The sequence below is a fragment of the Tachypleus tridentatus genome, chromosome 1, assembly GCF_004210375.1.
Source record: "Tachypleus tridentatus isolate NWPU-2018 chromosome 1, ASM421037v1, whole genome shotgun sequence".
Lineage (NCBI taxonomy): Eukaryota > Metazoa > Arthropoda > Merostomata > Xiphosura > Limulidae > Tachypleus > Tachypleus tridentatus.
The window spans coordinates 42,707,861-42,721,420 of NC_134825.1; the positions used below are offsets into that span (position 1 = coordinate 42,707,861).

The 13,560-nt window shown below is 32.6% G+C and overlaps 1 protein-coding gene across 8 annotated transcripts in view; it reads right to left on the bottom strand.

Annotated features, from left to right (window-relative positions):
• The window catches only part of LOC143247067 (ubiquitin carboxyl-terminal hydrolase 47-like), a 142,273-nt gene that overhangs the window by 43,329 nt on the left and 85,384 nt on the right, over positions 1 to 13,560 (bottom strand). For 6 of the 8 annotated variants that reach the window (XR_013026352.1, XM_076494491.1, XM_076494467.1 and 3 more), the window contains 4 exons: positions 9,393 to 9,508; positions 9,008 to 9,130; positions 7,782 to 7,908; positions 6,161 to 6,256 (listed from right to left, as the gene is read on the bottom strand). Coding sequence is in view for 7 of the 8 variants with exons in the window: in XM_076494491.1 (XP_076350606.1) it covers positions 6,161 to 6,256; positions 7,782 to 7,908; positions 9,008 to 9,130; positions 9,393 to 9,508 (462 nt within the window). In the remaining variant the exon portion in view is untranslated. The remainder of the gene's footprint in view (positions 1 to 6,160; positions 6,257 to 7,781; positions 7,909 to 9,007; positions 9,131 to 9,392; positions 9,509 to 13,560) is intronic. The other 2 variants (XM_076494498.1, XM_076494473.1) reach the window with 1 other exon arrangement.

Sequence of the window (13,560 nt, forward strand, 5' to 3'; positions counted from 1 at the left end):
CTAGGTTTCAGGTCAATGGACAGAAATGTTGCATAACAGCATAGTATACACCTACAGTCATGTGAAAAAATTAGGACACCCTATGAAAGCCTGTGTATTTTTTTTTAACATTTTTGGATATATAGATATTTAATCTCAATTTCAACAATACTGAGAGATTATAGGAGTATAACTAAACAATTAAAACTGAACAAAAGACTAAGATCATCTGTAAATGTTATTCTACAAAAATGCATATTTGAACTGAGAAAAAAGTTAGGACACCCTACCCCTTAATAGCTAGTGCTACCCCCTTTGGTTAAAATAACTGCAGTAAGACGCTTCTTGTAGCCATCTACCAGTCTCCGACATTGGTCTGAAGAAAGTTTGCCCCACTCCTCAATGCAGAATTCTGTCAGCTGTGATATATTTGAGGGGTTTCTTGCATGTACAGCCCATTTCAAGTCACCCCACAGCATCTCAATGGGATTAAGATCTGGGCTTTGACTCGACCATTCCAGGACTCTCCATTTCGTAGTTTTCAGCCAGTCCTTGGTGGATTTACTGGTATGATTTGGGTCATTGTCGTGTTGCAGGGTCCAGTTCAGCTTCAGCTTTAATTTTCGTACTGATGGTCTGACATGATCCTCAAGCACCCTCTGATACACAGTAGAATTCATGGTGGATTCTATGATTGTGAGCTGTTCCAGGTCCTGCTGCAACAAAGCTGCCCCACACCATGACACTTCCGCCTCCATGCTTTATAGTTGGTATGAGGTTCTTTCCCTGGAATGCTGTATTTGGTTTACGCCAAACACATCCTCTGTTCTGGTGTCCAAATAATTCAATTTTGGACTCATCTGTCCAAAGACATTATTCCAGAAGTCCTGGTCTTTGTCTACATTCTCTCTGGCAAACTTCAGTCTGGCCTTGATGTTTCTCTTAGAGAGCAAATGTTTCCTCCTTGCACACCTCCCATGCAAGTTACACTTGTGCAGTCACTTTCTGATTGTAGAGGCATGCACTTTCACATCAACAGTAGCCAGAGCCTGCTGTGGGTCCCATGATAACATTTTAGGGTTTTTGGAGACCTCTTTTAGCATCTTGCAGTCTGCTCTCGGGGTGAACTTACTTGGACAGCCAGACCTGGACATGTTGGCAGTTGTTTTGAAAGCCCTCCATTTGTTGACTATTTTCCAGACAGTGAAATGGCTGATTTCAAACTCTTTCAAGATCTTTTTAAATCCCTTACCAGACTCATAAGCTGCTAGAGTTTTCTTTCTGAAGGCCTCCGACAGCTCTTTTGCTCTCACCATGGTGCTCACTCTCACTTCAACAGTCAGGAGCACACCAAACTAAATGTCTGAGGTTTAAATAGGGCAACCCTCATTCATAATGCTGAGTAACAATCTTCTAATCACGTGCACCTGGTGTGAGTTGAGCCATTTTATGTGGGTATAAATGTGGGGGTGTCCTATTTCCTCAATTAGAATATGCATTTTTGTAGAATTACATTTACAGAAGATCTTGAAAAGTCTTTTCTTCAGTTTTAATTGTTTAGTTATATTCCTATAGTCTTTCAGTATTGTTAAAATTGAAATTAAATATCTGTACATCCAGAGATGTTACAAAAATACACAGGCTTTCATAGGGATCCTATTTTTTTCACATGACTGTATACAATGAAGTGATTTATTCCATTTATAGAAGTTGCAAGTTTATTATAAATGTTTAACTTGGGTTGGAAAATGTTCAACAGTTATCAAGAAGTATAGTTTGAAGTATTTCAGTTTAGGTAGTTTCATTCCTGAATTATTAATTTGTTCGAATGCAAATACAAAAGTGACCAAAATTATGCAATCAAGCTTGAATGGATTAAATATTTGGATTGACATATCTACGTTTGTGAATTTGCTTCCAATATACTCACCAAATTTATATATTTAACCAACAGAATGTTATTATAAAAAGAAACCAATGTAACAAAAATATTGCTTATATATATATACATAAAAAATTTCAAAACTTGTTTCATAAAAATTCATTGCACTTTCCGGTTGTTATTCCAAGGTCATAACAGAAATTGCTAATAGTAATACCACTGAAAAGAGAGTTGTGAATATCCCATCTATCTCAAATTCCAAATAATGAATGAAAAACCAGTAAGATGTTATGCAAAATTAATTAAGACCACTGAGTTGAATGCTTATATCCACAACATCTCATCTTGGTTTCAAAACAAGATAGCCCAACAGCTTTCTCAGAAATCAATTTTGAAGGTTTTTACAATTGTGATATTTTTTGTTACAAATCTAGCACATACATAATGGGCTGTCAGGTGACTGCTTTCATAATTTTTGTCAAACCTTGCCAAATCTGTTGTTATATTAAGCTATTCTAGAACTGTGGTGGACATGAATCTGTGCATAATTTCATTAGCAATACAGTGGAATCACATCCCATAAGTATATCTTCAGCTATATGAATTAAAACACATAAGAGCTATTTGTACTCTGTCTACTGTGGAAACTGAACCTTGGATTTTAGCAATACAAATCTATAAATGTACTTCTGATTCCTGTAGTGTCTTTTAACAGGCTTAATAAAATTAATAGTTATTAAGTACTTCATTAAGTACTGGATTATGTTTTTAAATAATTAGATTTCCTACAGCTGTCTATGTTTAAATCAATGCGTAAACAGTATCAGAAATGTAAAGGATTTTAGGAAATGTACATGTATAATATCACAAACACTCATTTGGCTTAATTTCCTTACAAGTTTTCAAATTTAAAATCATATAACAATTTTCTTTTTAAAGATTCAACAATTAAATAAAGAGCTAATTCCTAGCCATACTTATAAGAAACCTTATTGCTTAAATTGAAAATAAATCTACAACACAAAATGTACCCCTCAGAGGACTTCAACACAGCTTGAAAGATTCTTTTAGACTGCCAGATTGTTATCCATTACAAAACTTTGGAAACACACAACAGTAATATTTTAATATAATAAATTTCAAAAAGTTAAAAACCTATACCTACTTATTAACCAAAATACAATGTTAGCTTATCACAAAATTAAAATAACATTATCACTAAAGCTATCCAATTATCAGCTCAATAATACAGAAAAGAAATCTTTAGCTAAAGGCTCCAAAAGCTTTGAGTGGATTATCTTACCCTATTTTCACAGTTTAACACAAGATAAGAAATGAAGTAATTTGGTCTAAAAGTGATCTGACATTTGATAACATCAGGACTTGATAGCATAATCACTCTTGGTACTCTTCATAACTACTATCAAACCAAAAACCCAATTTATTCAGCAATGGCAAGATGTTTGATTTAACTTTTAATAAGGACATAAACATTACTAAGCTTAACAAAGATACCAGGATTAACTATATATAAATAAAGTAAAATACATTCTTGAAAAAAGAAAGAAGCTTCAATCAAGACCAATTTTTCTCATCTTCTGGTTCTTTGAACTCTTCATGGCTTTTCTTGGGTGCTTCAGTGATAATCTAACTAGAAAGTACTCTACCAACTTGAATTAGGAATTAATTTTAAAACCCTGGTTCCATACACATAAAAATAAGAAATGTTAGTATAACTATTGATTTTTATTGTACTTACCATGAAATTCTTAAGAACACTCCCTTCCTAGGAAAATTAGAATTTTACAATATTGTGCAGGGCTGAAGAAAAACAGCATCTGCGTGTCTCTGGTTTTTACTTAAAAACCTCTCTGGGGCTTGTTAAGATATATAAACCTACATAACTACCCCATTAATCGTTCTTAAAAATTTTATTCAGTTACATTTCAGAAATTTAATAATAATCCCTCTCCCATTGAAGAGGCCAAATCACAAAGTTTTTATAGTCAAGGAAAAAGTGAGCAATTCTGCTGTTGGGAAGTATTGGCTTTAAAACTTCATTAATATTTTCAGATTTAAATAAATAATACAATCTAGTATTTGACTGCACAAATAATTGCAGGCTTTAGAACATCATTTCTTCTAACAAAAATAACACATGTGTCACAGTTGTGTTATGAAGAACATTACAAAGTCAATACAGGTGCAGAATGTTCTCCAGTAAAAAACTTGCTTGTCCATTCTGATTTTATTTATATTCTGAGGCAATAAGTTACTTATGTTAACAGTGCACTTAAACTCAATTCCATTTTTCTGGAAATTTTCAATTTCCTCACTTAAGTTCCTTTAAATTGTTGATCTCCACTACTGCCAACTATGCAATTTTAGTTTAAACTACAGGGTGTTCGGAAAGTCACCGTGCAGTTTTGTAATCATATATGCATAAGTGCACAGTGACTTTCCAAACACCCTGAATATATAATTATCTTAAGAAGTTTCCTAAATATTCCATGCTCTGAAAACTATCCCACACATCCAATTAGACTATCTGTTGATAATCCTTCATTTTAAGCCAAAGATCCAATTCAGTAATGTATGCCTAACATTCAGCCAAAAGAAATACTTCTGAATAAGGCAAATGGTTAATTTAATCCATAAATCTTCAGAAAAGGTTCCTTGTACTTTTCAAGGAGCTATTCCAACATCATTCATTCATACATGCACTACAAACAGAGAGGATGTTACTTGGTACAAGCAAATAAATTACCCACATGCTTTGTTATGCTCTGTACTTTAACATCTTACAAATAATTTATAGTCCTATTCTTTCCAGACACTTCACTACAAAATACTGTCAGTATATATTATGTATACTTCTAGATCAGATCTTTTCTCACTGCAAGCAGTAACATTTTTAAATTATTAGACGAATCTGAATATTAACTGAATCTGTATCACCTTAACTTTTTTATACTCTGTATCCTTTAAAACTCACCACTAATGCCTCCCCAAAGTAATCTCTACCATAACATGCATCATTTCCTGTTTTGCTTTCTTGACTTCTGATCTTGAAACTGCTACTCCACATCCACTCTCCAAAAATTATTTGTAACTTATCCTCAAGTAAGCAAGTTTTGAAAATGTAGTGCAATATAACTTTTTGAACCTTCTGAATGTTACTGTGGGCTTAACTGTAATTAAACTTTAGGTAAATATACAATTACTAGTTTGGAGTTTAGTAACTTGGAGTGCAAAATTAAATATATTTTACACTTTATAGGTTAATGTATCATTCAAATCTCCTATTAACTACTACTGATGATACAGTTCACTATATCTACTTCAATAATAATATACATCAAGTCTCTGGTATCACAAAATTAGTTTATAATTTAAATACTTTATTCATACATAATGCTCTTAGCAACTACAAAGTATTGTGAACAATAATTTTAATTCTAAGATAACTAAACTCTCCTTCTTACTTAACCAACATGTGATTATTCTTCGCTTTAACCTAATATTCTAAAACTTTAGTATAACTTTATGTTATTAAAGTCACCAGCAGGTGAAACCTTAATAATCTAGTAATAAGCCCAAAAGTCAACTTCAAGCTTTGCTGTATCTACAGTAACAAAATATACATGTATAATCCTAATTAAAGTCTAACTAAACTACACTAAACTTTAATAGTAGCAGAATAGTAATAACACATTTAAGAACTGAAGCCAGATAAAATTACTCCAATAAACCATGCAATAAGCATAAAAAGGAATTAAAGATGTATCTTCATAGCATTACAGAAAGTCAAATAAAGTGTCTGTAATGATAATCTGAAATTTCCAACTACAAAAATTGGACTTTGTTTAGTCCTCCAAAACAGATCTAGGCCTGAAATTATCTTTTTTTTATTGTATTTTTTGGCAAAAATTTAAAAATAAAAACTATAACTTATAATTTTTTTTTATTTAAAGACTAAGCTTCTTCAAAATCCAAAATAAAATTCCCAAATTTCTCAAGAATTCAAAGACCCATACATATCCAACTTAAAGTTAAATATAAACACCTAGCACTTATGTTTTATAAAATGCAGATCAATCAACAGAAACAAATCACTCAGTTATTGGAAGAGAATAACCAAACTTTGTTTTCCTTCATTGCTAATGACATTAAAACAATCATATTTCAAACTTTGATAAAAAAAATAAATAAAAAATACATGTTCACAGATATTCATATTTGGAACACTACAATAATCTTTGTTGTTAATTACTAGTGAAACTCAAATCTGCTAAATACTTTTACCAGTGCTACTATCATCATAGCGTGGATCTTCTCTACTACTCTGCAGTCCTTGATCACTGTTTGCAGGTATTCCTAATTTCTCTAAAACATCTGAAAGCATAATTTAAAAGAAAAAGTGCTTGAGGTACGCTCACTTATGTTTAAAAAAACTTTTATATTAAGCAAGATCACTCAACATAGGTTTGTTTTCCATCACAAAAAGTTTAGAAACAAAAAATTTATACAGGTAGACAAACAATCAATATGAAGATTTCAGGGTAATCTAAGTTCTAAAGAGCTTGGCTTTCGATATAAGGATACATCAATAAATCATATAGTAGCTGTAAGACCATAAACATTTCTTAAATAGGGCCATATTTCTTCTGTTATTCATTAAGTTCTCCATCTTCTTTCTTTTTACATATTCTTAGTAATTTAATCAGAACTAGCCACAACCTACAAAACATTTGCAGAAGTTCTCATGCTCTTGGCTTGAATTTTATTTATTTTCATAAATGCCATTTAAACTCTGCTTTCTTGTAGGTATTGTGCTAAATCAGTAAGTCCTAGTTTATTTGAAAACATCTGTATACTTAGAATAACAAAGTCATTTAGCTACAATGCTTTATTAATAAAACTATAAGTAGTAAATTAAACAATAAAGTATAGTAACGATACAATAGTGTACAGAATATAAAACAATTATGAAAATTCAGGACATAACAGTTATGTGTTGAAATAATGGAACAAACATCAAGAATAAAACTCACAGTAAAGAAAAAGTAGATGAAAGGCATTTATAGCAGTCTATGAACTGAAGCTAAATTATTGCAAGGTAAAGTTATAATGAAGGGAAACTTAGATGAGTATGCAAAAATATCTGAATGAATGTTAACAAAGTGATAAGCACATTGTTTTGAATAAAATGAATGTACATATTTTAGACTTAAATAAGTCAAGTAACCCCATAGAAATTATATTTAATCCAATGTTCATTCTTTTCAGGAGAATACACATGGATTAAGTTTTGTTTGTGTAAAATATTTGCAAAAAGAAACCAAGAAAACTAAGACTGCCAATTATCAAGTGATGACAACATTGTGCCATCATGTCCCATACTCCACACACTGAAGTTTGACTAAGCAAAAAACATGTAAGGTGATTATGAATTGAAAAGTCAATATGCAATCTGATACCTTTGGACAAAGGCCTTTCTAATAATGAGATTTGTAGCCCTTAATCAAAAAATGTGCAAGAAAAGTTCAAGACAAACAAAATCAAGCATTTATTTGTAGAAATAACAAGAAATGTTTCTTAGTCAGTGCATTTATGTTTACCAATTTGTTTTCTTGACCACACCAGTACCCTGGTCTAATTCGACACCCATCAAAAAGTCTCTCTCTTTCTACTGACAATATACTATTACAATTATGTTCATTAATCATATGTGAACATCAGTCATGATAAGCAACACAAACTGACAGAATATTTTGAACAAGATACAAGTTTTGAATACTGCACAAGCACTTGTTACAAATCTTTGATAGTAAGTTCAACTCAATTAGACAGTAACAAGAAATTACAGAAAAAGTTCCAATTCCCAGGGCAGAAACTACAAGAGTTAATATGACATTACCTTTATCAACTCTAGGTAGAGCAACATGAATGCATATTGTATGCTCATAACGATCTAAAATTTTATAGAAACGACTCTCCATGAAAGGTCTTGAGACATCATCTGCATCTGTGTACTCTACAAACACCTACAGGACAAGATAAAAAACCATTATTGTTACAAGGTTGGATAAACTGAATATAAAAATGTTATAATCAATATTTAACAAAAATTAACTTTCTCTAACTTTGATTTGTATAGCATAAAATAAATAAAACCTTTTACCTTAACTCTTCATTAAACTTATCTTTATTCATAACTGGTATGCCAAAAACAGCTAAGATAGTTGTTGTCCCTGTAAGCTGATGTGACCTACATTATTAATGATAACTGTTGCCCCCACATGCTGATGTGATCTACAAAATTAAAATAGTTTTGCCCTCATAAGCTGATGTGATCTATATAATTAAAGATAGTTGTTGCTTCCATAAGTTAACGTGACAATATAATTAAGGCAGTTGTTGCCTCTGTAAGCTGAAGTCACCTATCCCTATAATGCCAATACCATTTTTAAATCCCTTTCTATGCACAAAGTGTTACTGAATCACATTCAAGATTTAATTCAACCATTTCATTATCAAAGTGTTTTAATGAAATTAGCAATATGAAGTACCTTATGATTTAAGTTCCTATATTATTCAAGTTTTTTTATTCTCTTAAAGAAGCTGCTAAAATATTAATTCAAAACTTCATTTTTGCTCAGGCTTTAAGTACAAGTAGCTACAGGAACCAAACTTTAAACTTTGTTGTACAAAAAAATGACTATGGTTAAAAAAAATCTTTCTTGTTGGCAATAAATAAAATATATGTACAAACACTTCATTTATCAGTAACTTGATAAAAATTCCTAAAACTGGCTGTTATAGAAATTCAAAAGTCAAGTTAAGCCATGCTCTATTGCAAAGTAAAAGCTGGGTTGTTTAGCATTGGTTTTAAATTGAATGGCATGTTTATAATCAATAGAAAAGCAGATTTTGCCTTTGAATGTTGTTTATCTTCATACAAGACATACAATGTGCATCCAATCTGATCAACATTGAAATGAGGCTAAGTTAACTGTTGAGAACAATGTAGTGCTTGACAGTACAGTAGTATTTAGAGAAATGTCACCGGTTTTAGCATAAGCACAATAAAGTTCAATTATCCTGAATCAGCAGGAACTGATATGATTAAAACAGAACAAGTACCTTATTACTGCGATAAAATCCTTCCATCTTTAGTGTTTTACTGGAATTTTCCAGAAGTCTCAAGTCATTGTAGTATCGCTCTAACACTAAACGAGTGTTTGCTATTGAATGCAAGCCCAATGCCTTAAAAAAATGCAAAAAAAACAATATAAACAAACAGACAATTTACTAAATATATTAAGATCTGAAATACCTAGATTTGAAAGTCACAATAAATATACAAGTGAAAAAATTATAATGAAAAACAATAAGTATCAACTATGAATGGACCAAAATTAACAAACATTTAACAAATATATACAAAACACAGTAGTCTAACAATACATTAAAATGTTTCACTAAAACACCTTTAAGACATAGCAACAAAGTAAAAGTGTTGTCTAACCTGTGCCACTTGTTCCCTAAACTCCTCTACAGTCTGACTCAAATGACTGCGAAGAGTGACTGGAGCTGAAATTTCCTCAGCTTCTACATCAACTACGTATAGTTTCACTGTTGTACCTAAAGAGAGTTTTCTTGTTAAACCTTATTGACCAAAGGACAATTAAACATACAAATTGCACAATGACAAACCTAAGCTACATATAATGAGAAACACACACACACACACACACACACACACACACACACACACACAATAGATAAATACAAATTATTTTGTGTATGTTAATGTTTTCAAAATACAGATACACAACATTTTTTTTTATACAAGTTTCCTACTCTAACTTACATGCTTTTCAACAAAGTTATTTTCAACTCATTTTTTCTTTCTGCAATTTTAACATAAGTACAAATACTTCACTTTTAGCTACAAAAAGAAAGAATTTATTGGACAATAACAAATGTATCCTCCCATCACAAAACATTTACTTCACTGGTTTAAGGTTGAGGTGTCATATATAATTTGTCATGCAAGTCTACTCAGTATAGTGCAATCATTGCACAAATCTATGCTCACTCAGGGCATTAAAACATATACTTTTGTTTAGCATTGGCTTCCAACAGCAAAAATTGAAATTACTGTTTAACTCAAATCAACTGTCAGACCACTTGGCCATTAAAAATTGACTTCTGGGGTAGTCAACCTCAATTCTCCTGCCATATTTCATCAAAATTAATTGAGATAGTTCCTCACATGAAGTTATGATGTCAAAATACCAGAAAAATAGAAAGATTTTATGTTAAACACAAAATACAACCATGTTGCAATCCTACAGTCAATCAGTAAGTGATATTTATTGACATCCAAATCAAGGTGTCTAATTCCATGCACATATTTCTGACAAATGGAAAATATGTCAAACACATAGCATAGGCAAAAATAAACATGGAGCATGTAATAGTATTTTATTTAATAACAATGAAAACAAAGCAAGTCTACTTAAGATGATCTTCATGTATAGCTAAATCAAATTTTTCAATATGTTTTTGCTAAACATATTTTTGTGAATATACAGCCAGAGTCTTGCCTGCTCCGAGTACAAATTAATTTCCATGTTAAGATTAAAAACATTTATCTGAAATTTTGGAATTTGCATAATTTTAAACGTCTCAAGTAAATTCTGAATGTTTTTAATGAGTAAAACTTTATATTTATCTGTTATTCTATCTACCCTAACTGTATACCCACTCAGTCAACTCAACCAACCTCATTACCACCATAAAAACTAGAAAATAAACCTTAATCACCTTTTGACTTTCTGCAATTACTTCAAGTTGCAACATGAAACTACAATTGGTCATACAAATAACTTAAAGCTAGTAACAGCATACATCTGCTTATCCTTAATTTTATTAATATATTGCCCTTTGAATTGTAACTGATAATCCTGCTTTGGAAAACATGTAGTAGCTCACATTAAAATATCAAATTACTTAATGCATGAGAGCTGTTCCTAAGCAAAACCTGGGAAGAATTTTTATTTTTTTCATCTAACTAGTTTCTAACTTTTACATTTTAGTTACTTTTTATCAAAAATAAAGAATATACAAAAAACATAAATATAGCACTAACCTGGGTCTTTTTTTTTTTTTTCCCATTGACTGTCAATGACACTTGAGCTTACTTTCTATATTAACAATACTGCACCAGTAAATTTTTATTTAACTCTTTCAACCTGGGTAACTGCTCATGAGAAAGTTTTATTAAAGCACTCCTTATTTATGTTACACCAATTACTACAGTATAATCACACAGCAAATAAACCACATTTTAATATTATATACAATTACGAATTTAAATTATACATGGAAATATTTTTAAAAATCCTGAACTTTTCCTAGAGTTACACGACAACACATTTTCTGTATGCTTCTTCTCTTGTCTATTTCATCCATGAAACCCTTCAGAATGTATGCAATTAAACATAAATTGCTCCCACAAAATCATTATTGCTCAAACTAATTTTTATACTCTTTAATTTTGCTTGATTACTGAGCTATAAACAGAAAGTCACTAACACCTACCCTCATGTAACACAACCTACTCTTTTACCATCTAATATTTAATGGGTTCCCAACCTTTGAATGACAATACAATAATCAACAGAGTTTAAGCCTCACTACAACCATCAACCCCAAGAAAGTTAAAATACCTGAACAGAAGGAAAGTTTGAAACCCATGTGACCTTTGGCCCCCTACTTAGTTTGAAACCCTTACTATCAGCAGCTTAATTCAGCTTTTATTTTCTGTGAAGGAGAGGGAAAAAAAACATCTAAAAAAATATTTAAAATTCTGTAATTATTTATTATCAAATTAAATCACATTGGTTCAACCTGAATTCACAAAAAGAACATATTTCTTAAAATAATATTAACATAGGTTTGAACAGCTATCCAACCCAGCTAGTGAGATGCCTGATGTTGCATTTCAGCAGCAAGCTTTGAAATTCGTGGCGGCGTTTGTTAGAGCCAGTCTCATGTCATCTCCAACATCCAGTCTGTTCCTATTCTTTGTTTTTTATGTTGACAAGAGTGGAAAATCCTGCCTCACACAAGTAGGTAGAAGCAAATGGAACAAGGACACGTAAAGCTATCATGCTGACTTTGGAGCATGACTGATACATAGCGCACCAGAACTGAGTCACGGATTTCACCTTGAAGAGATCACGAGCTGAAGAGTCATTCCTTAGATCCAGAAATTCATCTTGGATATCATCTGGGATGCTGGATACATCAAGTTCAGTACAAAATGGGTTCCTTACCAGGGCCTCCTGTTCCTGTGATAGCTCAGGGAAGTAGCTTCGACTTCCTTTTCTAGAGACTGAAGATGTTTGGTAATCTCATCCTTGAGGAACTGATCCAGTTGGATCTGAGACTCATCCGTCACTCCACAAAGTTTTTCAAACATAGCGATGTTTCCAAGATTGGTTTTCCGGCGCCAGTTCTGCAGTTTGGAAACAAAGGTCGAAGACTATCTTGAAAAAAGAGAACATGTGTTTCCCTTTCTTGAAGCTTCAAATTGAGCTTGTTCAGCTGGTTAAAATGTCGGCTAGGATGCATAACCCTTTTATTCCATGCTTCATCTTGAAGTGAGCTACAAGATCTTTCCTTTCTTGAGTCTCCAGGAATAGCTTTATTTCATCTTTCATTTCAAAGACACGATTTATAACGTTTCCTTTCAACAACCAACGAACTGCTGTGTAGAAGAGAAGGACTTCGTGGTCAGCATTCATGTCTTTGCATAGTTCTTTGAATAGGCGAGTGTTGAGTGCTTGAGTCTTCACATAATTTACAATTTTGATTATAGATTCAAGCACTTCCTGCAAAGAGGCAGGGAGAGTCTTACTGGCAAGAGCATATCGGTGAATCATGCAGTGGATGCCCTCTGCTTGAAGTGCTAGCTTCTTCACTCTCGACTGGAATCCTGAATTCGATCCCAGCATAGCCGGTGCCCCATCCGTACAAACCCCACACACGTTTTCCCATTGAAGATCTTAGTCTTGAAAAAAAGTTGAAACTTTTTCCATGACATTATCAGCTTTTGTTGTGGTTTCAAGTGCACTGCAGAATAAGAATTCGTCTTTGATGTCACCTGAATTAATGTATCTCATGAAGACAAGCAACTGAGAACATGAACTTACATCTGTTGACTCGTCGAGCTGAAAGGAGAACAAAGGGGAACCCTTGATTTCAGTCAAAACCTGTTCCTTCACATCCATAGACATTTTAGAAATGCGCCTCTGTATAGTATTATTTGACAGGGATTCTTGCTGCATCTTCGTTGCACTGGCTTCTCCAAGAATAAGATTTACTGCTTTCATCATGCAGGGTTTAAGAAGTGTTTCTCCAATCGTGTGAGGCTTTTTTTGTTTAGCAATTTCAAATGCAATTTCATATGAAGCTTCCACTACGGCTGCACTCTGCTGCTGAAACGACCCACTTCTATCGATTCTTTGGCTTTTAAGACACCGTTCATGCCATTTGAAGAAATCCAAATCCTTCTTTGTGTGTTCTGGATGTTTCGTCTCGAGATGACGCTTGAGTTTTGATGGTTTCATTGACTCTGCACTCAGGACAGTATGGAACAAAACACACTGTGGTTTCTCGATGCC